At 45.8% G+C, this 25,499-nt stretch overlaps 3 protein-coding genes across 10 annotated transcripts in view; 1 reads left to right on the forward strand and 2 right to left on the reverse strand.

Annotated features, from left to right (window-relative positions):
• LOC144929529 (uncharacterized) overlaps positions 1–13,928 on the forward strand; it is a 36,714-nt gene extending 22,786 nt beyond the window's left edge. For 2 of the 4 annotated variants that reach the window (XR_013634798.1, XR_013634804.1), the window contains exon 5: positions 9,897–13,928. The gene's annotated coding sequence lies outside the window, so the exon portion shown is untranslated. Of the gene's footprint in view, positions 1–658 lie in introns of all 4 variants that reach the window. The other 2 variants (XR_013634803.1, XR_013634797.1) reach the window with 2 other exon arrangements.
• The window catches only part of RCC1L (RCC1 like), a 26,131-nt gene extending 6,076 nt beyond the window's left edge, over positions 1–20,055 (reverse strand). The window contains exons 1-7 of one of the 3 annotated variants that reach the window (XM_073315829.2): positions 18,592–20,055; positions 14,132–14,261; positions 8,183–8,311; positions 7,197–7,263; positions 6,632–6,683; positions 4,738–4,822; positions 1,607–1,788 (exon numbers count right to left, since the gene is read on the reverse strand). In XM_073315829.2, coding sequence (XP_073171930.2) covers positions 1,607–1,788; positions 4,738–4,822; positions 6,632–6,683; positions 7,197–7,263; positions 8,183–8,311; positions 14,132–14,261; positions 18,592–19,767 — 1,821 coding nt within the window. In that variant the 5' untranslated portion in view covers positions 19,768–20,055. Of the gene's footprint in view, positions 1–1,606; positions 1,789–4,737; positions 4,823–6,631; positions 6,684–7,192; positions 7,264–8,182; positions 8,312–14,131; positions 14,262–18,150; positions 18,312–18,591 lie in introns of those variants that run through there. The other 2 variants (XM_078849283.1, XM_078849282.1) reach the window with 2 other exon arrangements.
• Positions 20,056–21,032: 977 nt separating this feature from the next.
• The window catches only part of NCF1 (neutrophil cytosolic factor 1), a 38,601-nt gene continuing 34,134 nt past the window's right edge, over positions 21,033–25,499 (reverse strand). For all 3 annotated transcript variants that reach the window (XM_078849284.1, XM_073315831.2, XM_073315830.2), the window contains 2 exons: positions 25,109–25,245; positions 21,033–22,933 (listed from right to left, as the gene is read on the reverse strand). In XM_078849284.1, coding sequence (XP_078705410.1) covers positions 22,815–22,933; positions 25,109–25,245 — 256 coding nt within the window. In that variant the 3' untranslated portion in view covers positions 21,033–22,814. The remainder of the gene's footprint in view (positions 22,934–25,108; positions 25,246–25,499) is intronic.

The following is a 25,499-nucleotide window of genomic DNA, read 5'->3' on the forward strand; positions in this document are numbered from 1 at the left end:
GAAAAATCTTTGTGAGCTTCTGGCACCCTGCAGCGATTGTTTATAATCTGACAGAGGAGAATTCCCCACTCTGTGGCAGGCAATAAGTGCCAATTCATCTTCTGTGGGGATTTCAGCAAGCCAGTGTCAAAATTAAGCTATGATGTTATCAGATGTGGCTATTTTAAGAGATGACTTTGTACTGAATTAGACTGACACTATTATTTCCTGCCTTAAAATTAATGATGGGATGTTGAAAAGGACTTCACTGTTATATATAAAAACATAGCTTAATTTATTTTACACATTTAATGGGTTTTGGCAGCTATATTTTAACATGCTTAAGTATTATTAATCAGGAGTCTGTGCATGCTATAGGCTATATAGGTTCATCTAGGAAACTATCAGCCCTGACATCAGACTAACTCAAGTATAAAACAGAAAAAAAAGTGTAAATTGAACACTTTGAACTTCTCTATCTGCAGATTTCAAAGTGTTCCACAAAAATGATCCAAATCAATCTCCCCCTAATCCCTGTGAGATTCATTCAGTCACCCCAAAATATATCCAGTGAAATTGGGTCCACACAGCCACGCCCTCATATGTTCTCCTATAGGTATAACATGCCCACTATAAGCAATGCAGTTACCTGGGCTGTCTCTCTACCCTTTATGGCTAGGAGTTTCAGAATTGCCTGAGGGAATTAGGTGCCCGACTCCTGTTGAAATTCCCAACATACAGCCTTCCAGTTGGATGCAGTTTTAAATCAACTTTCCCTCTGGGACAGAGCAACAGCAGGGCTTTGCAGAAAACTCAAGACCAGTGAGAGACAACTCATTTGACAGACTTAGGTATTTAAAAACAATATTTTAACTACATTAAATTGGCTCCTTTGAGTGGGGCCATCTACCACTTGTTATTCGGTTCACAATGTGAGGGGTGTGGCTGGATTCCCAGTCAGACCAGGAAGCAGCAATGATCAGGACAAGTTAAAGATCATTTGCTTCAAGCCCAGAGCTCTCACTGCTGTTATCTTTGGGGACTTAGTACAAGTGGAGCTACACCTTAAATCCACTGAGAGACTGAAGCTAGAGCAGAATGTGGCCATCTATCTCCTCTGAGAGGGATCCTTCACTGAGCACATGATTCCAGAGTTCTCATCTTCTGTGGCTGCCTACTAGGTTTCAGAGAGGAGTTCAAGGTGTTGCTCTTTTTCCTGTGAAGCCCTAAATGGCATGTGACCTGCCTACTGGAGGGGCTGATTACTGCCAGAAGAGGCACTCCAGTCAGACCATCCTTGGTTTGCAAGCTGGCAGGGCCTTCTCTAGGACACAGGCCCTCAACTTTAGAACATACTTCCCTTGCTTGGCCTGAAACAGCCCTAAACCATGGGCTTTCAGGGCAAAACACGAATACAAGCAATACGATTATTCCCAGACAGTAGGGCTTAGTAATTTTGGGTGAAGATACACTGCTAGTTGTGTCACTTTACAGTGATTGTGTTATCAAAGGCACCTGGAGCAGGGAATAGGTGCTTACTTTATAGCTTCATGTACAGAACAGTTATTTACATAGTGCCCAAAGGTTGGCAGGCGAGTTGCAGATGGAACATCCAACCTAACCTAACCTGTGTCGTCTCTGTGATGGAAGCCAGCTGCATGTATTCAGAGTTTCCCCATCCAAAGAGATCTCCTTCATCAGATACAGCCAGACAGCTGTCCCCATAGGTGGCAACCTGAACGATATTTACTCCAGCAATATCTCCGCCCAGTTTGGTGGGCACACTGGTGATATTGTAATGGCCAAGACCTGATAAGGGGAGAGAGAGATGTGCTGTAATGAAATGCTGTACTTGTTCATATTAGAAAAAAGGTAGATACCATGCGCCTCATGGTGCCAGTCATTCAAAGACTGGATCTTTTGAAGCAACAAGAAAAAAGTGCACCTGCTTCTGGGGATGTGTTATCTCAAAGCTAAAGCAAGATCTGACTGATACATCCCTAGCATGCCTCCTGTGTTCTAGCAGCTTGGTGGCACAGCTCAAGAGCCCACCATGTATATTACAAAGATCAAACAGTTTGGTATCCTATCTGTCTCTGTAGAGGAGATAAATAGCAGAGCACTTCAGAGCAGGCTAATGCTACACTAAAATGCTTGATCTAAGAGGATGGTTAAACAGGAATTAACTCAGGGAAGCCCTGTGGTCTGTGTTATGCAGGAGGCCAAACTTAGATTATCACAATAGTCCCTTCTGGCCTTAATCTATGGAAGAGTTGCTGATGCTCAACATCTCCCAGGATTTGGTGCCAACAGGGCTATTTAAAAAAAGGCTCACCATGCTTTACCCATCTCAAGACAACAGTGGTGAGCCCCCCAGTGATATTTTTATTATGACTGGGCGGTTGTGAATCATTCTTGTACCAGCCCCACACTCTTGTTTCATGTTGAGCAAACAAGTTGATTTCTTACCTTAGTACCTAATGATCCAAGCCGAGGCCTATCACCCCAAAACATGCATTGGGAACTAACACAACTATCCCGAGCAAATTGTGTTGCAGCAGTTCTTCCTCTATCTGCTATAAAGCCAACCAATTCCTACTCCCTGACTGGTGACTATCAGCTCCGATGTAACGCAGAGGAATCTTTCTGCTCACAATTCAGACTGATGCGTGCCACCCTGTATTTTGGAGGTGGCTGTTAAAAACAGTGAGGCTAACATACAGTGGATTATGTAAAGCATGCATACTCCCATTCACCACTTCCCCTCCCTACTTTACACTCCTAACGGTCCTTCATTGCTGTCACCAAACAATCAGGTTTCCCTCCAGAGTCAATTAACTCCACTACAGAGTGGGAGAGAGACCTGTTCAGCTGTCCTGTGGGTTGAGCACATTGAAACAATACTAACTGCACAGAAGTCCCATTCCTCACAACATCACACAGACCAATTGCCTAGAAAAAAGTAAATAAGCCTTCTTGATAGTATGGGTCTGGACAATTCAGGAGCGAGACTAGGAACTGTATCAAAAATAAAATGACTCAGCATGACAACTCCTGGGACTTGACGTGACTGGTCATCACACTGTCTTCATTTACCTCAGCAGGCTCCAGAGCTAATGCACATGCCAGCATATCTAGGGCTCCTATGGGACCTTTCCCCCTGCTGTGGAACAATCTGCTCACACACCACTTGTGATTAATGCTGTGTGTGTACTTATGAAAAGATGCAAAAAAACTTGACAACTTCTACTTAGACGTTCGGTCCTGCTCTGCAGAAGCGGCTAAGACACAATCCACACTATCTAAAGAACCAGGTTTAATCAAGGCTGTGAAACATATTGTGACCCCCACCATATTAGAACATGGGTTTATCTTGCCTGTGCAGACAGATGTGTTAGTGAATGCTCTTTCAAACCCAGCTGAGACCCATGCTAAGATAGGGTCCCTAAAACCAGTTAGGTTTCCTGTGCCCTCAGAAACACAGCTGGCTCACAACATATTTCACAAGCATAGGTGGGGCAAGGTGAAGAGGATGGTTGATATGGTGACAGGCTGCCTGGGGCCAGATGAAAAGCTAGTCTGGGAGTAGGGGGACACAAACTGGGGAGAGCAGTAAGAGGACGCAATAGGCAACATGATGCAGCCAAATAGGAGGGAAAGAAGAAGGACCTTGGCCAAAGCTTCCTGCCTAGGACAGCAAAAGCAGCCAGGAAGGTGGTCTCAGTAAAGGCCGTTGTCAAGAGCAACAGGAACAGGAAATGGGGGGGGGGGGGGAGGAGGAGGAGTCTGGAAGAAGGACAGCAGCAGTAGGTAAAAACAATATAGAGCTGGATAGGTAACCCCACATCGGCGCAGACCTCCCTGTGAGGGGGCACAGACTCACTCAAGTGGATAATGAACTCTTCTGGGCTCAGCCAGCACTGACCAGACCGAGCTGTCAGCCTTGCTGTGCCTGGAGATTAGCATAGAAGATGACAGCCACAGACCTGGATGCCCCTGAGACTGCATGGACCAGGTACAAAGTGGGGGTGACCAAAAAGAGGAGTGGATTTTCCCTCTCTCAGGGGAAGGAGAGGGAAACGGACCTTGCTTTTGTTTGTTTGGAGAATCTCTTGTGTGCCAAACACAGGAAGGACTCTGTAAGCAACTCCAATCAAGGTCTGGTGGGGACACCTACCTGCCACACCCCAACCAGAGTCCTTCCCCACTGCCACTTCTCACGTGTCACCATGGGTGTGGGTGGAGTTTCAAGGTCAAACAGGGTCTAAAACTCAGCAAGGCCAGGGGACATTCAAACTTCTTCTCTAATTGCTCCCATCCTCCAAGAAATAAAAGGAATAGGCTTGGCTCATTCACATGAGCATGCAGAGTACTGTCTATACAGAACATGTTTTTATCTTGCATGTGCGGACAGAAAAGCATGTCATGGTTCAAGTCAAGGCTCACCAATACATCGAGATGGGATCGCTATGACTATTTCAAGCACTATACAGCAATCCCATACCTATGCACTGGAGATAAATGGCTTGAGATGGCTTGAAATATTCTCAAACAGAATTTGCTGGCAAGACAAAAACATCCTCTAACACAAGTGAGTTGCAATGTACCTTATCTCAACTTGCTGCCACTGTTAAATATCTGGCATTCTGTCTTCCAGTCAGTTGATCAGAGCAAACACTGTTCCAAGCTTTTACTAGCACTTGTTGGATTTTCTGCACAGCAACTTCAGCTCAGCTTCTACTTTTCTGAAAGGCCTACCTGTTTGTCCATCAGCTCCCCATCCACAGGAGTAAACATCGCCTCTCTCCGTCCTGAACAGACTGTGATCCTGCCCACAGACAATCTACATGCAAGTGAAAAGCTAAGTCAGATCATGTTGAGAATTTGTGCACCATGACATCATGTGCGGACTTATGAATGTGAATCTCTTGTACTCAACATGCCTGTTCTCTTTAGCCAGAACTTGCCAATTTTGGGGCCTTCTGTCCAGAGCAAACAGAACAGCTACATGTACAAGAGGGAAGGTTAAAACCACCCCAACACAGGCCTTGGTGAACACAGTAGAATTTTGGCTTTGTCTGTAGTGAGCGCTCCCGAAGTGGAATTCCAAACAACATAGTGAACAACGAGGCCCAAGCAAACCATAGCCCAACATCATAAAATGGCATCAATGAACGATGGAAGAGAACTCTCATCACAACCTCCCTTCCAAGAATGATTATTTCCTGGTTCACGTGATGTCAGCTACACCTTGCAATTTGACTCTTTGACTTAAGAACTACAGCAACCCGGAATGTCCCTCTGCCGCTCCACATCTGTTCTTGGACTGATCATGTTTTACACAATACCCACGCCTGTCGTGGGATTGGCGTGAGCTATTCCAGTGATACTCAGACTGGGATGCACAAGCGGCTCTTTAACATGTCCCCTGCCGCTCTTTGCGGCACATGACATGAAAACACAGTGGGATTTAATTATTAACCCGTCAAAGTTATTAACCCATCAGGAGGCTTTTACTATGTTATTAACCAATTAAGTTATCAACTTGCACTAAGTTATTAACTTGTTTGCTGTGAGAACATATAACTAAATATTTTATTGCCCTGTCATACTGTTTTAAATATGAATATCTAGTACTATAGTAAATGAAACAATGAATTCCCATGACTGTGGCTCTCTTGGGGAATGCTGATCGCTAATTTGGCTCCTGAACCACTGAGGTCTGAGTATCACTGAACTAGGGCCAAAATTTCCAAAGGTGAGGCTTAAAGTCTCTCCTAAATCACTGGGTAAATGTTCAAGAACAGCGAGCACCTAAGAGCTGACACCAATATCACAGGGAGCTGCTAGGTGCTCAACCCACCTGAAAATCTGGCTAGTGATTTTTAAGAGCCTAAATGAGGATTTAGGCTTTTAACGTTAAAGGACTTACTTTGGAAAACTCTGGCTGAATATAATGCGGGCCTCTCCCATCCCACTGGCCTGGATTAGTTACCTTGCTTTCTAGGAGATCACTGGGTGGATTTTATGGGCCAAATTTTCTCAAGTGCGTACATGCAATCCAGGCAAATGAACACGCAAATGGCTAGTTGTGCAGTTTAACTGACCACTTTGTGCATGCAGTTACTGCAGCTGCATGAAACAGCAGGGCGATCGTGTGTGCTAATTAGGCCTCATCCAATCCTAGAAATCCTCATCTAGAATCTGACCGTATGTGAATCTAGCTGGCAATTTACAGGGAGAATGGTCTCATGGTTAAGGCATTGGATAGCACTTGGGACTTCACAAATAAAAGGTCTCGGTGCCCAACTGCTGCAAATTGGTGGTAAAAGGAGAGGTAGCAGACGCAAAAGAGAAGGCCGAGATGACTGAGAAATGGTCAGGGATAGGCCTCTCAACAGATAATACTCAAATGCAGCCAAAGAAATTCAGCAGCAGAGGGTGCCCATCAGCTAAGGTCTCATGTTTCCTGATCCTCCCAGGAATTCAGACCCAGCAAAGTCAATCACACTAGCTGGGAAGTGGTATAGGATAAGGGGCAATTGTTCAAGCCCCAAAGAATCAAGCAGTAGGGCCTCTTTCCCATTTTAGAAGACATCTGTTGAACGACCCCCATCCTCAGACAGGTTTTAGATTGAGAAAAGGCTCTTACCTGCACAACCCTGCCTTCAAACTTTCGCAGTCGGTGAATTAGATGGCTCTCACTGCATCACCAGCAGAGAAAGAGAAAAGGTAAAACAAAGGGAAGATTTCAAGGGTTTGCAACTGAAACTTCCAGAGGCTTGCGCTCTTTGCAAAATATCTGGGGAAGGGAGTCTTCACATGTACTCAGAACACTTAACACTATAGAGCACTTTCCATCTTCTGAAGGGAGAGAAATGATTTCCCCTTTCTATAGGTTAGTTTAAGTGACTAATCTAAAGCAATAGGAGTTCTACTTGGTAGAGCTGGGACTTTTCTCTCAGGAGCTCCTGATTCCAGTCCCTGGATTATACCCAAACCACTAGATTATACTGCCTCCAAATTAATTTAGCACTAGTCTACCCGTTCTCACAGTACATTACCTGGCACTACATTAGTAGGGATGGAGAAAAGCTGTACTAAAAACCTTCACTGGGGAAGGGAGTATGAAAGTAAAGAAAATAGACCTGTAATTAATTATATGAGAACTTCTATTATGCAAAAATAAAGGGTATGAATTCGGGGGGTAGTCTCACCTGTAAATTTCACCTTCAGTAACTTTTCGGCCGCACTGCCCATAGGAATTGTTGCCCATGCTGAAGACTGAAAAACAACAACTGCATGCATCTGACTTCCATTTAGCTATTCAAGTTAATATCAAGCATTTATTCTCTCTCATAGATGTTAGCTCCTAACTGCAACACAGCCTGCATAATCCCAACATACACCCAAAATGCTTAGTTCTCAAGCACCTACAAGATGATCTTGAACCTTCTCACCAGGGTTCACCTAAACATGAGAGATTCAAGACATTTCAGGCAACAGTATCTAAGCAGTAATGTCATATGCACTATACTAGTACCTAGAAGCTAGTGGCCATTCCTCCATAATTGACTAGCTCCTTCGGCTGTTGCCTAGGAGACTTAGAAATAAGATCAGCATTTCCACAGAAGCACCAAATCAAGTGATCAATTCTCTCAGCGATCAATAGCTGCACTGGGATGCTAAATACTGCACTGAAGTTGGTGTGCTAAAGAATTTTCAGGGCATTTGAGAGCCAGTCAACACAGGTTCCTCTCTATATAAGCCTATTAATTAATTACCTTTATGAATGCAACATTCTACCTAGCCAAGTAGCACTTAGAAGTTTCACAAAGAAAATGCCATAAGGTATTGGCATACCTGTCCGAAACCTGAATTAGAAAATACATCCAGCTGAAAGAGACAAATACCCTACACTTAACAAGCCCCAGGGCTAGACAGACAAACCATATTTTAGAATACTTGCAGAACAAAAACATCTACAGCTTGGGCCAGATGGAACGCAGAATGTGAAGAAGATTTAAGCTTAGAGTTTTCCCTTCACTGAACAATCCTGCTTTAACGGTTGAAAAAACACTTCCATGTGCCATATTTATACAGTCAGGTTTGGGTTCAGCTTTTAAGGAAAGAAGAAAAGACAAGACTTGACTTGAGCAATCAGACTCTGTTGTCCCTTGCCACACTATAAGTGATACTGTACCTCCTTCCTTGTCCGTCAGGATCAGGGAATGAGCTCTCCCGCAAGACACCTGCAAGATCCGAGTCTCCTGGGGAGTGTCCAGTGGTAATGGAATGGGAGATGGTTCCAAGACACATTCATAGCTTTTAGCTTTAAGAAAGAACAGACAAATCAGAAATTACCAACTTCTACAAAGTGAACTTGGTGTGTGTTTGCTCGCGGATTGTATTTATGAACACATTGCCAAACAGATTCCTGTATTAGGTAAAGGACAATTTATGATCCAGAAAGCAAAGATCCTAACCAGAGTCCAGGGGTGACCTGGATCTATCTCATACTAATTGCTAATAGGGAAGGCTTGGAAACAGCAAGTGCTGGATTCTGCCCAGTAAGCAATTCACAGAATGCAGAAGTTTGGTGGCATTAGATTTCAGGCAGCCACATTCAGGGAATTTGAAAATTTCATTTCAGCAAAGCAGTTAAGCATGTTGGATGGATTACTGAAGAGCTTGAAGTTAAGCATGTGCTTAACTACTTTGCTGAACTGTGGGCTTTGTGACTCAGGCACAATGGGAGGAAACATTCAAAGTCAGTGTGCAAGGTGAACAGGGAACCTCACAAAAAGAAAAGGAGTACTTGTGGCACCTTAGAGACTAACAAATTTATTTGAGCATAAGCTTTCGTGAGCTACAGCTCACTTCATCTGATGCATTCAGTGGACCTCATGACACCATACTTAAAGCACAGCAGATTAAAATTCCTCTCGGAAAAAGGAATGCAGGAACAAGCAGCAGCAAATGTGGCTTCACAAGGGATCAAAGATCTAAAGTGTTTTTTTAAATATTGTACTAGAAATCAAAGAGTTGGTAACTCAACAGAATATACAATTAGTTAAGGCCATCAGGGAAAAGAAAAGAGCAGCAAAAAAGCAAAATATAATTAGCGCTAGACAAAAGGTTAAAGGGAGATGAGCTTTTACAAATGTATCAAAGGAAGAACTTATACTAGAGGGAAAATGGCTCCCTTAAGATCAGACGGCGATCTCTTTACACACAGTGAGTAGAAGTACTTTACGCCACAAGACATCCCACTGATTGCCTAGGATCTCTTGTGCGGCAAGGTACCCTCTTTGTAGGTATCAACAATCTGGATCTTAGTGACTGGAGGGAGCTTGCAATGCAAACAGGAAATGCAATCCAGGAGACTGCCTACACAGAGGCAGGTTTCACCGGGAAATAACAGCCATTCTATCGCTCTCTAATGCCGCTACATCTGCCCCTCAATACCAGAAAGATATTGACAGGCTGGAGGGAGTTCTGAGATTTAAACTACACTACAAAGCGAGGTCAGCCAGAAGTGTGTAAAGGAAAAAAAAGCACAACCCCTAGTGAACGTCATGACACTGGCAGAGCAGGTGCTAGCTCATGCCAAAATCCCCAGGTTTCAATTGAACACTGACACAAACATAGCTGGAATGAGGCTGGCTCACCTGTGTGCTAATATTGTTAAAATCATTCCAATACCTATAAGAATGTATTTCACAACCATTTCATAAATACTAGTTGCTGCATGCATTAATATAATTTACAGCATCTGTATCCCATACAGTAAGGTAATATTTGAGCAGTTGTATTGTAAGCCTTTGTGACTCCGTGTAAGTCACCAGACAGGAGAGAAACATTAATTAGTATGAAGAGCTGATCTGCAACACAAGATGTTACGTCTTTCCCAACAGGAAAGGTCCATCGACACCAGACAGACTATTGTGGGATGTTAAAGAGGACAAGAGACTACTGTTCTGCTCTCCTCCCATGAAGATGAATCATGCAAGTGGATTCCTCCCATCAGCCGAGTTTGCAGCTCAGAGCGCATGGCAGGAGGGGATGAAAACACCAAACAAATGGAACTAGGCATCTCTATGCTGCTTCAACTCTGGTGGTGGGGTGTGGGTGTGGTGGTGGGGGAGGATTAGGGATAAGAGAGCCCGAGATGGTTAGCTCTAAAGGACATATAGAGCTTGCTTATTGTAGAAGCATCTATTACCTTTTGAAACATATGACTAGTATCAGAGGGGTAGCCGTGTTAGTCTGTATCCACAAAAACAATGAGGAATCCGGTAGCACCTTACAGACTAACAGATTTATTTGGGCATAAGCTTTTGTTTTCACTCCATGCATCTGAAGTGGGCTTTTTACCCACGAAAGCTTATGCCCAAAATAAATTTGTTAGTCTGTAAGGTGCCACCGGACTCCTCGTTGTTTTTTTGAAACATATGACTGTTCCTCATTTGTGTGTGTGTGTATCTTCATCTGCTTTAACTTTACAAATAACTCTTTTCCTTTTCCTATCTAATAAATCTTATAGTTTTTATGGGATTGGTTACAAGTGTTGTCATTGGTGTGAGATCTAAGGTGCAGGTGACCTGGAGTAAATGACTGGTCCTTTGGGCTGGGAGTAACCTGAATATTTCTGTGATTCTTGCTGTAAGGAACCATCTGTATCAGAGACATGCTCCCGTGGGTGGCAAGACAGATCAGAGTACCAAGGAGACTGACTGTGACTCCAAGTTAAGGCTGTTATAGAGCCTGAGGAGTTTACACTTGACAATTGATTGGTGAAATCTAAGTATATAAGTCACAGCCAATCTGGGGTTTGTGTCCTGGTTTCTAAAAATCTGCCCTGAGGTTGGTGCCCCCACTCTTGAGCCACGACAGGCAGCATGACAGTTACGTCAGCTAGAAGTGTGAAAAAAAAATCACATGCCTTGGTCAGTGTAACTTTGCTGGCAAAACCTGTGGTGTAGACACACCTGCCACCAAAATAGTGCTACTTACAGTTTAGCAGATATTGTTCGGAGAGATGACATACCTAGGCCAGCAAAAAAAAAAAAATTCGGCCTCCACTAGGGGGCTCTGTCAGCAAAGTTATACCAGTTCTGTTGTGTAGACAAGCCCAGAGAAGAGCAACCAAAGTGATCAGATAGCTCAGCATTTACTTTCTTTGGCCCAATTAATAGCTAATTGAAGTGGAACGGCTTCAAGAGGAAAGCCTGAGGGAGCCCCACACCAGGACCCCGCCTAGCCCAGCACTTAGGTGATGGCTGCTTACATCCCACCAGGCAGGCAGAGGGGGAATTGAACCCCATCTCCCACATCCTGAGCAACACCCCAAACCACTGGGCTATAGAACATTCATGAGACTAGCTATCGGTGGCCCAACTGCTATGTAATTATTTCATTAAAGTGGCCCAGCATCAACAAGAGAAGAAGAGCAACCCACATCACAAGATCCCTTAGATCAGCACTCAGGGCACGCACTTGCGAGATAGCAGATCCCTATTCACATCCCTTCTCAGTGGGCAGAGTGGGGAATCAAAGCAGACTCACCCCCACCCCAGGTGAGTGCCCTAACCAGTGGGTAAAAGTCAGGAGGGAGAGTGGTGCCCCCCGCTGAGGACACTCATTTAAGAAGAAGTGACAGATCGCTGTTCAAATCCCAGCTCCTCCTGAGGCCATGAGAGGAAACTGACCCAGGCTCTGCCAGATCCCAGATGAGTACCTTAACCATTAAGCTAAACATTGTAAGGGAGGCCCTGGCCTCCCCAACCGCCTTGTGTGGCATTAGGCGCCTACCCAGTTGAGCCCCCCAAGGGAAGATAGGCAGCACAATGGTTGGAGAAACATGCTGGGGTTTAGGCATGAGGATAAGAGGGAAGGTCCTCTCATAGATCAGTAACTGGCTAAAAGATAGGAAACAAAGAATAGGAGGAAATGGTCAGCTCTCAGAATGGAAAGAGGTAAATAGCGGCATCTCCTAGGGATCTGTACTGGGACCAGTACTGTTCAGCATATTCATAAATGATCTGGGAAAAGGAGTAAACTGTGAGGTAGCAAAATTTGCAAATGATACAAAATTACTCAAGATAGTTGAGTCCAAAACAGACTGCAAAGAGATCTCACAAAACTGTGAGACTGGGCAACAAAATCACAGATGAAATGCAGTCTTGATCAGTGCACATTGGAAAACATAATCCTAACTATACATATAAAATGGGGGGATCTAAATGAGCTGTTACCACTCAGGAAAGAGATCTTGGTGTCACTGCAGACAGTTCTCTGAAAACATCCACTCGATGTGCAGCAGTCAAAAAAAAGAACAGAATGTTGGGAACCATTAAGAAAGGGATAGATAAGGCGACAGAAAATATCATGTTGCGTCTATATAAATCCATGGTACGCCCACATCTGGAATACTGTGTGCACATGTAGTCGCCCCATCTCAGAAAAAATATTAAAATTGGAAAAGGTTCAGAGAAGGGCAACCAAAATGCTGCGGGGGATGGAACGGTTTCCATATGAAGAGGGATTAAAAAGACGGGGACTGTTCAGAGTGGAAAAGAGATGGCTAAGAGGAGATAGGACGGAGGTCTATAAAATCATGACTGGTGTGGAGACAATGAATAGGGAAGTGTTATTTACCCCTTCACATCACACAAGAACTAGGGGTCACCCAATGAAATTAACAGGCAGCAGGTTAAAAAAACAAAAGGAAGTATTTCCTCACACAATGCACAGTCAACCTGTGGAACTCTTTGCCAGAGGATGTTGTGAAGGCCAAGACTATAATGGGGTTCAAAAAAGAACTAGATAAGGTCAGGGAGGATAGGTCCATCAATGGCTATTAGTCAGGATGGGCAGAGATGTTGTCCCTAGCCTCTGTTTGCCAGAAGCTGGGAATGAGCGACAGGGGATGAATCACTTGATGATTCCCTGTTCTGTTCATTCCCCCTGGGTCACCTGGCATTGGCCACGGTCAGAAATCAGGATACTGAGCTAGATGGGCCTGACCCAGTATGGCCGTTCTTATGTTCACATGCACAGAGGCAGAAACGTAGGTGGCTAGGGAATTTTTAGAGCAAAAACTTAGGCACCTACAGGGTTGGGCAGCAGCTGTGCATGGGTTTTGTGAATTGTGGTGGTGCCTAAACTTGGGATTTAGGCACAGAGTCCCTTTATGGATCTAGCTAGGTGTGCCCATGGTGTGGAGTGATTGTACCCATTCTTAGCTCCCCTGAATTCCACTTTGCATGCCTGTAGCAAGAACTGAGCACACTCCCCAGCTCAGCACTGCATGCCTAAGGCATCAGCACTATCTGCAGCTCCAATTGCTGGAGTTCTCAGGGTTGTTTGACCCATTGTAAAAACAGATCGGGGAAAGGGGAGCTCTAGTCACCAAGGGACCCCAGAATTGTAGCCCAGATGCTACTCTGGGTCTTCATCTGGCAGAGAAGTTGTCAAGCCAATCTGGCTCTGCATTTGCATGTTAGAGCACTTTACAATTAAAGACAGCTCATTTGCCAGGAGAGAAAGGGAGCTGGATCTCAGGAGCCCCTTAACCATGACCCCAAATTTGCACCACAAATGGTACCCAAGGCCTTCTACTAGCATACAAATTTCCAAGCTAAGCTGCCAATTTTGGTAAAAATTTAATTATGTTTCCATGAGTTAAGGCCCTTTTTGTGATTTTATGATTTGTTCGGATTGGATGCCCAATAACGTTAAAACATTACATGATACAGAAAAACTGCACCAGTTCCAGCATCTATATCCACCGGGGCGATGGCAATGACCACCAGATACGTGCCTAACATGTGGTAGCAAAGACATTTTCCTAGCTGATGGGTTACCCCGTAACGCCCAAAATGGGTCTGGGCTGGTACACTACATACATTTATAAAACCACTCCACGGACAAAACTAAATTCTTTACAAGACAGAATTCTCAAAAACCCTCTCAGCCACCAACACTGCAACCCAACCCCACTGGCTCTCCATCCCCAGGAAATACCTAGGACAGTTTGTCTTAAAGGTCACCCAACACCCTTGGGATTTAGACTTCTAGAAACATCTGCAATGTTTTCCAATAGCTTATTTATGATTCCTCAAATCCCTACAAGAGCTGAGATGCTTACTTTGATCCTTCCTGCTTCTCTGAAAGCCAAGCTGAGAATCCTTGTTCAGCCCCATGCCCCAAACTTTGGTAATGTCAGTGGTTTTTGAGGATATTAGAGTGAAGCCATAGCCACATGCTGCAGAGGATATCTTTAAGAAAAAGCAAAACATTGAGTTATAAATCTGTTTTGGAAAATTGAAGCTTATTTGATTTTATAAACTCAGAATCATGTTTATTTAGATTACTTCCCCCAATTCATGGCAAAGGAGTCTTCCTGTTACAACCTTTACAAGAGGGTCATCAGTAGTCCTTATGCTGTTGTGTTTTAAGAATAAAGCTCAAACAGCTGCTAGACAAGCTTCTAAACACTTGTTCTTTTTAGCAACTAGTCCAAAAACTTGGTTTGTTTTTAAAGACACAGCCTGATCTAAACTTAAAAATTAGATCAACCTAGCTATGTCGCACTGGGCTGTGAAAAATTTCACACCCTGATCACTGTAGTTAGGGTGACCTAACCCCAAGAGTAGATCGGAAGAATTCTTCCGTCATCTTAGCTACCACCTCTCGGAGAGGTGGATTAACTACACTGATGGGGGAAAAACCCTTCTGTCAACATGGGAAGTGTCTACACTAGAGTTCTACTGTGGCACAGCTGCACCACCATAGCTCCACCACTGTGGCAACTGTAGTCTAGACATGACCTAAGCAGTACGTATAACAACTCAGCAAAACCTATCACGTCTGTGGATATACGAGACAACCCCAAAGTAGTCCAGACTAAAGAGAGACTATGCACTGCTGACCCGATTCTTCTGGCTTCTTTTCTGAATAAAATCCAGGATGGAAATTAATTCTAAACTTTTTTTTTTTTTTTTTTATGCTTTCAGTAATAGCACGCATGGACACAGCACTCAGGTGCAAGTTTAGCACTCCAGGAAGTAATGACTAGTCCCGGACTCTGGGCAGCCCTGGAGAGATTTAAAACCAAAAAGCTGTTCATCTCGATGAGACTACAGAGCTCTATCAACACACCTAAATTCACAAATGCAGCAACCCCTGCAATCCGTCCTGGAACACGTCAGTCATGCAAAAACTGTGCGGTCTTCAGGGTGGATAAAAATCAATGATTTTTTAAAAAGAAATAATCAAAAAAATTGGATTTTTTTTTAAATCGGATTTTTTTTTATAAAATGCTTTTTGAGGAAAAAACTTATCTAAAGATAGTTTTAATTAAGATACATTATAGCTCAAAGATATCTCATCATGGAATAGGGATTTACATTCTAATTCTATAGTATGAGACAATATATTCATGTAACGTTTAAGAAAAGTTCTGTAAATGAGTTCCAATAGTTCATGGATTAGAGACCCAATCTTATGGGGTTCCACGGGCTTCTGTATAAATTATTTAGGTTAATCTTTCTATCTACCAAATGGCAGTCTAGAAGATACCATCCGAGATGCTTAGTTTTGCAGTTCTCAAACTGTGGATTTGTGTCTCCAGAGGTAACGTGCTTGTTAACAGCAAAAAATGTTTTAAAATAAATAAATAATATACAGAGGTGAAAAATAACAGACCTCAACTCTATTGTCCCTCTGCAAATTTGTGTACAGAGTGTCAATCCCTTACCTCTCTCTTAAAGTGCAAAGTTTCAAAAAGTTCAATAAATAGAAGATTGTTGGGGGTGGAATAGATCTTGTCAAGGAGAAGAAGTCTAGAGACAAATGTGAGAAGTGAGGGACGTATGCTTGTTTTGTTAAAATATTATATGTTTGCTGTTGAAGAAAAAAATCCAGAATACTTAACGTTGTTGTTCTAGTTAAATAAAACCATTTAAATGTCTGTCTGGTGATGTTCTCCTCCTAATACAGCATGGCTAGAAAATCCTCCAAATATTAATGATTAACCTGTTGAATTGGAGATAGTTCACCTCCCAGTTTACCTTTGGTAAATGAAATAACCAAACAATCATTTGTTTTCTGATATAGTTGTAAAACTAATCTGAAAAGTTTTCAAAATAAATCACTGTTTAAAAATGTATAATGTGTACCTTTTAAAAATGAAACCTACATCCATCTCTGAGTTGTGAAGAATATGTATTAAGGTTATAACAACCAACAAGAATGCACTTTTATGTAGAAAACCATGATTAAATCGAGTCTTCCTGACTAGTGATTTAAATCAAATCCACCCTGGCAGTCGTTTTGCGAAATAAAAGAATGAGAAGCAGGACACAGAACACCAAAACTTTTCCACTTCAGCACAACTTGAATAACAAAAATGAACAAGATTTTGTTTTCTAAACTAGTAAGTTGTTGGGTTTTTAAAAAAAAATAAAAATAAAGACTCTCAAACAATTTACATAAATTTCAGCGCTCCTCAGGCAGAGTGCAAGCCACCAAGAATTAGGCTAAAGGAGACGAATGAATTTAAACTACTTCTTTAAGATGGGTTTCTAATTTGTTCAAAGTGCAAAGGTACAAAAGAGCAACCAACTTTGGGGATACTTTTCTTCTGTGGGGAGTTAAAGGAAATCGCGAGCTCTCTAACATTGTCATTTTCCCCATCTCGGTTATGGTTCTGGCAATATAGTACATACCAGAGGTGGGCAAACTATGGCCCGCGGGACCGTCCTGCCCAGCCCTTGAGCTCCTGGCTGGGGAGGCTTGCCCCCCAGGCCCTCCCCTCCCCCGTAGCATGCTGTCGCACAGGCAGCATGTCTGGCTCTGGCCGGGTGGTGCGGCTGCCAGTCCTAAAGCTCTGAACAGCATGGTAAGGGGGCGGGGAGTTGGATAAGGGGCAGGGAACCGGGGGGCGGGGGGTCAGGGGACAGGAAGCAGGGGGCAGTTGGATGGGCTGAAGGTTCCGGGAGGGCAGTCAGGGGACGCGGAGCAGAGGGGGTTGGATAGGTGTGGGAGTCCTGGGGGGCCTGTCAGAGGGCGGGGGTGTGGATAGACGTCGGGCAGTCCGCAGATAGGGAGCTGGGGGGTTGGGTCCCAGGGTCCCATTGGGGGTCGGGGGTGTGGATAGGGGTCGGGGGGAAAGTTTGGGTACAGGGGGGTTTGGTCCTGGGGTCCTGTCAGGGGGCGGGTGGGTTGGATAGCAGCTGGGGTCCTGGGAGGTGGCGGTTAGGGGTGGGGGTCCTGGGAAGGGGAGGTCAGGGGACAAGAAGCGGGGGAGTTGGATGGGTTGGAGGTTCTGAGGGGGGCAGTCAGGGGGTAGGAAGCGGGAGGGGGCGGGGACCAGATTTTTTGGGGGACACAGCCTTCCCTACCCAGCCTTCCATACAGTTTTGCACCCCAATGTGGCCCTCGGGCCAAAGTTTGCCCACCCCGCTATATACCATGCTTAAGCTCTCTAGAGCAGGGGTAACCAATGTGTGGCTCCGGAGCCACATGCTTCTCTTCAGAGGTTAATGCAGACACCAACTTTCCAATGTGCTGGGGGGTGCTCACTGCTCAACCTCTGGCTCTGCCACAGGCCCTGCCCCCCACTCCACCCATTCCCACCCCATGCCCTCACTCCTTCCCCCTTTTCCCCAGAGCCTCCTGAAAGCGGAGGTGCGGGGGGTGGGGGGAGAGAAGGTGCTGATCAGTGGGGCTGCCTGCAGGCAGGAGGCGCTGGAAACCGGGGGGGGGGGGGGGGGAAGCTGATGGGGGACTGCTGACCTATTACTGTGGCTCTTTGGCAATGTACGCTGGTAAATTCTGGCTCCTTTTCAGGCTCAGGTTGCCCACCCCACTCCCCCAACAGCGTACAAGCTCCTGTGTGTTTGCACAGGTCCGAGAACAATGGAATCCCATTCCTGTTGGGAGTTTCTAAGTACTATCACAGTGCAAATAATAAACAATGATTGTTATGAAGACACAAACTCTCCTTAGGCACATTGACTCAGCTACATTGACAACAATGGAATTAAGGTAATGCTGATAAATTAACTCCCAAAAGCTTTATATTTTTGGACAGACACCTGCCAAGTCTGATTCATTGAGATAAATGCTACAATCAGTGGATAGAAGGAAGTTTTTTTAAATCACCTTCTTAGAATGAATATGTTGCTCTGCATTTTTCGACATGACATTTAAAATCTCAGACCTTGTTCTCTTTCATTCAAACAGGCTTAGAGTCCTGTTACACTGAGCTCACATTGACAGTCATTTGAACTTGGAGATTACATCTCGTTAAAAACACAGGAAAAAAAATCCTCATCACCAGAAGAAAATACTTCTTTGAAATGAATCCCCCTGAAAAATATCAGAGACAGGCCTAAACAAAATGATTAGACCAAAGCTTGGGAAAGTTCAGGTGCTAATTTTGCAGCTGGTCCCTCTCACTATAATGAGCTGAACCAAACATCCAAGCCAAAACACATGTGATCACGGGGAAAGTCAGGATCTAAAGAGTTGACTTGGATGCATCTCCACTCCCAAGTGTCCTTCCAATAATACTTAATGGGTCTCCCAGCTGTTTTCACCCACCTTCTCAGCTGTTTCTAGGCGGTAAGGTGTGGGCTGGATCCTCCGGCGCTTTTTCCAGCCTGCATCAGGCATAACGAAGCTGGGGATCCCCAGGGCCCCAGCATAACAGAAACCCCAGACAAACACCCTCTCCTTCCGCTTGGCCCTCTCCCCCACATACTGAAAAACTGGGGCAGAGTCCTCAGTTTCTCTCACTTCTCTGCTGCTCCTGGTCCTGGCTACCTTGCCAAAGCCTCTGGACAGACCTTGCAGCGGCAGTTCCCTCTGGGGCCCCAATAACCCCCTGTGGGGCCTCAGCACCTGCAGCCCCCTCTGACCTACCTGGGAACCCAACATCTGCAGTCCCCTCTGACCTACCTGGGACCCCAATAACCACCTCTGGGACCCCAGCACCTGCAGCCCCCTCTGACCTACCTGGGACCCCAATAACCGCCTCTGGGACCCCAGCACCTGCAGCCCCCTCTGACCTACCTGGGACCCCAATAACCGCCTCTGGGACCCCAGCACCTGCAGCCCCCTCTGACCTACCTGGGAACCCAACATCTGCAGTCCCCTCTGACCTACCTGGGACCCCAATAACCACCTCTGGGACCCCAGCACCTGCAGCCCCCTCTGACCTACCTGGGACCCCAATAACTGCCTCTGGGACCCCAGCACCTGCAGCCCCCTCTGACCTACCTGGGACCCCAATAACCGCCTCTGGGACCCCAGCACCTGCAGCCCCCTCTGACCTACCTGGGGCCCCAATAACCGCCTCTGGGACCCCAGCACCTGCAGCCCCCTCTGACCTACCTGGGGCCCCAATAACCGCCTCTGGGACCCCAGCACCTGCAGCCCCCTCTGACCTACCTGGGACCCCAATAACCGCCTCTGGGACCCCAGCACCTGCAGCCCCCTCTGACCTACCTGGGGCCCCAATAACCGCCTCTGGGACCCCAGCACCTGCAGCCCCCTCTGACCTACCTGGGACCCCAATAACCGCCTCTGGGACCCCAGCACCTGCAGCCCCCTCTGACCTACCTGGGGCCCCAACACCTGCAGCCCCCTCTGGGCTACCAGGGGCCCCAACAGCCCCCTCTGAGACCCCTGAAGTCCCTGCACCAGCAGCTCCCCCTGGGGCCCCAGGAGCCTCTGCCAGCCCCGGCCCCCAGCGAGGAGCAGCGGAGTCGGGGCCATTGGCCCAGCAGAGCCCGATACGCCCCCCGCCGGGCCGGCAACGCCAACCGCCGCTCTACCGCGGCAGCACGAGCCGCTCGGGAGACGCCACCTTGGCGACCCTTCCCCTTTGACCTCCCGGGGCCCGCCCCCGAACCCGGGAGGACGGACTCGCCGCGCGACTTCAGCGCCGGGACGCGGGGCAGCGCGTGGGTCACGTGGGCAGAACGGGCGGCGGCCATGACAGCCGAGGCGCGAGCGCTCCAGCAGCCCCGGTCGAGACCTGCCAAATCTCGCGATGTCTGCGATTTAAAGGGGCCAGGCCCATAATTTGGCGGGGCCCTAAAGAGAAGCCCAGAAGCATCCTGCGGGGGCCCTGCTATAGCCACCCACAGCAAGCCCTGGGTCCCTACTGGCGTGGTGCAGGCCCTGGTGCCCAGCCCCCTAAGCGCTGCACAGAGGCCCCCCAGCGCGCCTGCCACAGCGGGAGCAAGCCCTTGCCCCTCGGTCCCTGAACAAAGGCAGGAGGCCTGGGCCCAGCTGCCCCCCAAGGCCCCTCTGCCCCCCAAGCACCCCCGGCTCCCCTTTTCTCCCCTCTCTAACCTACACCCCTTTGCTTCTTTTTCCACAGAGACGGGGACTGCGTCCATGGCTGCTCTGCACCCCGGGCACACCCTCTCCCCTGAGCTTCTCCCTCGGCCCATCTCGCTCCCGGCCTCCGATGCCGGGGCAGCTCAGAAGCAGAGAGTCTGAAAGGGTGGTGGAGAGGACCCAACGCAGGGAAGAAAAACAAAACACTGAACGGAGACTGAAAATACTTGGAAAGAGCCCACTGGCTCGCTCCCTCAGACCTACATCGCATGGGGAAGAAAGGGCCTACGTACTGACACTGCAGGCTCAACGGGGCAGGCACTGGCTTTTGGTTATATGCATAAAACATTAGCTTATCCTGTCTGTAACTGAGGTCTGTAGGTGCTACCGTGCAGTTCTGCCAACTCTCGCCAATTTATCACAAGTCTCATGATATTTGGTGTTCGGTATTTTTTAATGAAAGCTGAGGTTCTTATGCAAAGTAAGCTTCTAGCCTTTGTGACTGCAGAGAAAAGCTTGAAAACTCAAAGCCTAAAGCCTCAAAAATCAGAAGGCAAATCAAAGGAGTCTCAACTTTGTTGTGTAAAAATCTCATGATTTTTAAGACAATCGGTGATTTTCATGGGGCTGACTCACTGTTTTTAAACCCGGTACAAATAATAAATAAGAGTCTCTACACGTTTTTCTGTTTTCCCACTAGAAGGCAGGAGGGAGCCAAATTTTGTTAGACCATAGCAGCCCTTGGACACTTAGCAAAAGCCATCAGTTACAATTACAGCCATAGATTGTTACTGTAGATAGCCAGATGGAATTTCCTCTTTGATATCAACATCTTTTGTAAGGTTTCAGAGTAGCAGCCTGTTAGTCTGTATTCGCAAAAAGAAAAGGAGGACTTGTGGCACCTTAGAGACTAACACATAAATAAATTCGTTAGGCTCTAAGGTGCCACAAGTACTCCTTATCTTTTGTAAGAGGCCTGTGGTAAACCCACTGTGCAACAGCCACTGCGTGTTGGAAAGGATCTGTCAGGAAATCCCTTTCTTCAGCAACTCTTGCAAAATGCCCCTCAACTTTTGTTGAACATGTAGCGTCTCTTGGCTGCAGGAGACAGACTGCAATTCAGCAGCTCTTTTCTCTGACTTGTTTATCAATCAGTCATTTAGCCATGTATTACAACCATAAAATGCCTTTTCAAACCACAGACATATTTAACTAGTAAAACACTGTAATGGATTAAAAGAGATGTATGTATTAACTTTACATGGGAGTCTCCTACAATAACAGTCACCAAAAATGGCTATATTACAAAGCAAGATAATAAGTGCAAACCGTATCATCTAGGTTCCAAGTACAAATGGTGGGAAAAGAATCAATTAAGAATCTCTTATTGCTCAATGCAATGGAATGCTGAGCACCTTCCTCTACCTTGAAAAAAAGTCAATGAGAGATGAGTTCACCCAACACCTCATATGATCAGTGCCATGATCAACTGTAACGAGGAATCCAGTGACATGTTAGCCCTGGTCTACACTGGGGGCGGGGATTGGGGTGGGGGGGGTCAACCTAAGATACGTAACTTCAGCTACACGAATAGCATAGCTGAAGTCGGAGTATCTTAGGTCGACGACTTACCTGGCCATGAGGACGGGCCCACGTCGACTCCGCTTCCGCCTCTCACAAGCTGGAGTTCCGGAATCGACGGGGAGCACGTTTGGGGATCAATTTATCGCATCTATACAAGATGCGATATATTGATCCCCAATAGATTGATCACTACCAGTTAGAGACTAACAGATTTATTTGGGCATAAGCTTTTGTGGGTAAAAAACCCACTTCAGCTGCATGGAGTGAATCTCCTCATCAATTATTGGGAGTGGACTACATCCATCCTGTCTAAATTGGCCTTTAACATTGGTTCTCCACTTGTAACTCACTTCTCTTCATGTGCCAGTATATATTTATGCCTGTATCTGTAATTTTCAGTCCACGCATCTGAAGAAGTGGGTATTCTACCCACAAAAGCTTATGCCCAAATAAATCGGTTAGTCTTTAAAGTGCTACCGGACTCCTCTTTATTTTTGTGGATACAGACTAACACGGCTTCCCCTCTGATACTTGATCAACCGTATTTTGTGTAGTAGATCACAGTAAACTTTTTTTAAAAATGTAATCAGTTACTGAGAATATCTTGCCGAATTCTGTCCTAGTGCACCAATTCAACCTCATTGGACTCCCTGGGATTGCACAAGTATAAATGAAAACTAAATTTGGCCCATCAAGTTGAGAACAATTCATATTTGTTGAGAGACTGAATTATATGTGGAACCTTAATTTGAGGTGCCATAACCTGTAGCTCTGAGAAACTCTGTGAGAACTGCCGCTCTTGTAGAGGTGCCGAAATTTACCAGAACTGTCCAGTCTGGCTACAGAGTCCTGGCAGAGAATAAGCATCAGCTTTATTTTTTTCCCCAGTGGGATCATTTGATCTTGTTCTTCGTGCTCTCTGTACAACGATTCATGATCAGGTCCTTACTGGGTCGTGGCGGAACGGCCGGTTGGGCCTTGGACACATTTTCCACCATTTCATTTTTCTCTCCTACAAATAACAAGACATAAAAATATGTGAAAGTTCCATGCCAGGCCCACTTTAATATCTGTGCATATTGGTCTGGGACTTTCAGAGGAGGCCAAGTGACATAGGTACCCGAGTCCCAATGAATTTGATCCCAGCATAAAAGTGTTTGATGTCAGTGGGTCCAGGTCAAGTACTAGATTGGCTCCTTCTAAAGGGAACACAGCGGCTGAAAAAATGGTTTAGAATCTGTGAGGGATTTGTTAGTATCAACCCCCATAAAGCCATCACTCTCTTGTTCTAAACATTCAAAAACTTCCATCTGGGGAAAGTATTTTTCCCTTCCTCCTCTCTATGTTTTTCTGTGGTTTGCTTTATTCCTGGATTTCAAGGCTAGACAGGACCATTAGATCATTAGTCTGACCTCCTGTGTAACACAGGCCAGAGAATTTCATCCACTTATATGATAATTTACTAAATATGGGCCCAATCCTATACGAGGTGAGGAGCGCATCTTGAAAGGTACTGAGTATCCTCAATTAGCCTCTAGTCAAAGCAAGAACTAAGCGCATACTTAACTTTAAGCACCTCCATTGAGTTCTATGGGAATTAAGCAGGTGCTTGTAGTCATCGGGCCAAACATGTTTATATGTTTTGCTAATAGGGATGGACACATGCTTAAAGCTCTTCGCTAAATCATGGCTGTAATGAGGTGCTCAGCGCCTTGTAGGATCAGGCCCTAGATTAGTTGAGGGGGCTGATGTCACAACATTTAGATTCCAATACTACTTTTTGATGCACCAAATTGCAGGCAAAGGAGCCAGCAGCAGAGTTTGGATCAAGTTTCAAGTTGTCTCTTGGGTAGCTGGTTCTTGCTCAGAATCTAGCTGATCTCTGGATGTGGGGTCAGGATTCAGGAAGGAATTTTTCCCCAGGTCAGATTGGCAGTGACCTTGGAGGGTTTCACCTTCCTTTGCAGCATGGGAGTATGGGCCATTTGCTAGGTTCATTTGGGTATATCACAATCAATTCACTGCCATTGCAGGGGGCTTAGGCACTGGGTGCACCTGGGTCCCTCCTGTTCTCTCTCTGTGGCTCATGATACTCTAGTCTCTCGAAGGCTATAACACTTTGGTTTAATTTCGGTTGTTGTGTATGGAGTGCGGGTGGCCTGTGTTAGACAAATCAGATTAGATGATCTGCTGATCCCTTCTAGCCTTAAACTCTAGGCCTATAAAGTCTGGATCCAGAGGTTTGGTGTAGGTCTCTCTCTGGCTAACTCAATGTGTTATTTAGCTTGCTGTGTTGCTTCAAGATCATTGTATAGCTTCCCATTCACTAGGAATGTCACAAATGCATCACTGGGCTTTCCATACATTACCTCCCATTATTTGCAGGCATTTAAGACATTTCAGAAATCGGAACTCATTAGTTTCAGCCCTTTGGGGGTTAGTACCTGCCCTTCTGGGGCCTGCCCTATTTCCACCTCCATGATTTTTCATTCGCTCAATGCCCTGCTATTCCAGAAACGAACCTACGCATCTCTTGAACTCATTCCTTCTGCAGTCTTTGCTTCAGTGGCCTTTCCCTTTTACTTTTTCCATATATGTCTAACTCTTTGTATGAAACCCACTTCCCTATTTACTGCTTGTAGAAAACTGCTTTGTCAGGATTGCGAGAGACTGTAACCACCATCAGATTCATTGGGCCATTTCATAATGAAGACAATTTCTCTAGAGCCCCTCAGTCTGTACTGTTCTAAAGAGAATAAACCCAACTCCTTTGTAGCCTGATGCTTGTAAGCACTGAGTACCCATAGCCATCAGTGAAGGAAATGGGAGGTGCACATGCTTGGCTCCTTGAAAATCTGACTCTTGGCCACTCCTTACAGTCTGGATTGACCTGGCATCGATTTGGTTGCCTGTCACTGCTGTAGAAGTGCTGTCTGCAGCTCAAAATTAGACCAAGTGGCCGTCATTAACTCTGGTGTGTGGATTCTCCCACTGCCACAAACACCCCTGAGCAACCTCAGCAAGGTATGAGGACTTGCCATGTGGTGGATAGACTAGGAAGCGTAGTGATGTCCACCAGCCCGGAGACCTAATGCGCATGAGGGTCTCCTTGAGTACAACCGTCCTCACCCCCTACCGTACATGACACGGGCTTTCAGTCTAGTGGGTACGTCAGACTGAAACTTACTGATCATGTTGGACTTGTTCTGGAGATTGCTCTGCATCTTCATCTTCCTATACTTCATGCTGTTCCGTCTGTACGTCTCCTGGCTGATATGCTTCCGGATTTGGTTGTGGATGCTCTTGACATTTCGGATGGTCGACCTGCGTAGAGAAAGAGTGAATCTTTCAGCTTTTGCCATTTTAGCTATCTATGCTTTCTTACTTACATGTCCCCACAGTGGGAACTCTCCCCTCTTGTAGGCCTGGCAGAGTCTCATCCTGAGGAGAGCATTCTCACTGGATGTAGCCTATGATTGCTTTTGATTATCCCAGGCAAAAGGACCATGGATTAATGTCAGCAACTGTGAGCAACCTTATGTGGTTTGTTGCGTAAAACCTGAGTCAGGCAGCATCTA

The sequence above is a fragment of the Lepidochelys kempii genome, chromosome 17 (assembly GCF_965140285.1).
Source record: "Lepidochelys kempii isolate rLepKem1 chromosome 17, rLepKem1.hap1, whole genome shotgun sequence".
Lineage (NCBI taxonomy): Eukaryota > Metazoa > Chordata > Testudines > Cheloniidae > Lepidochelys > Lepidochelys kempii.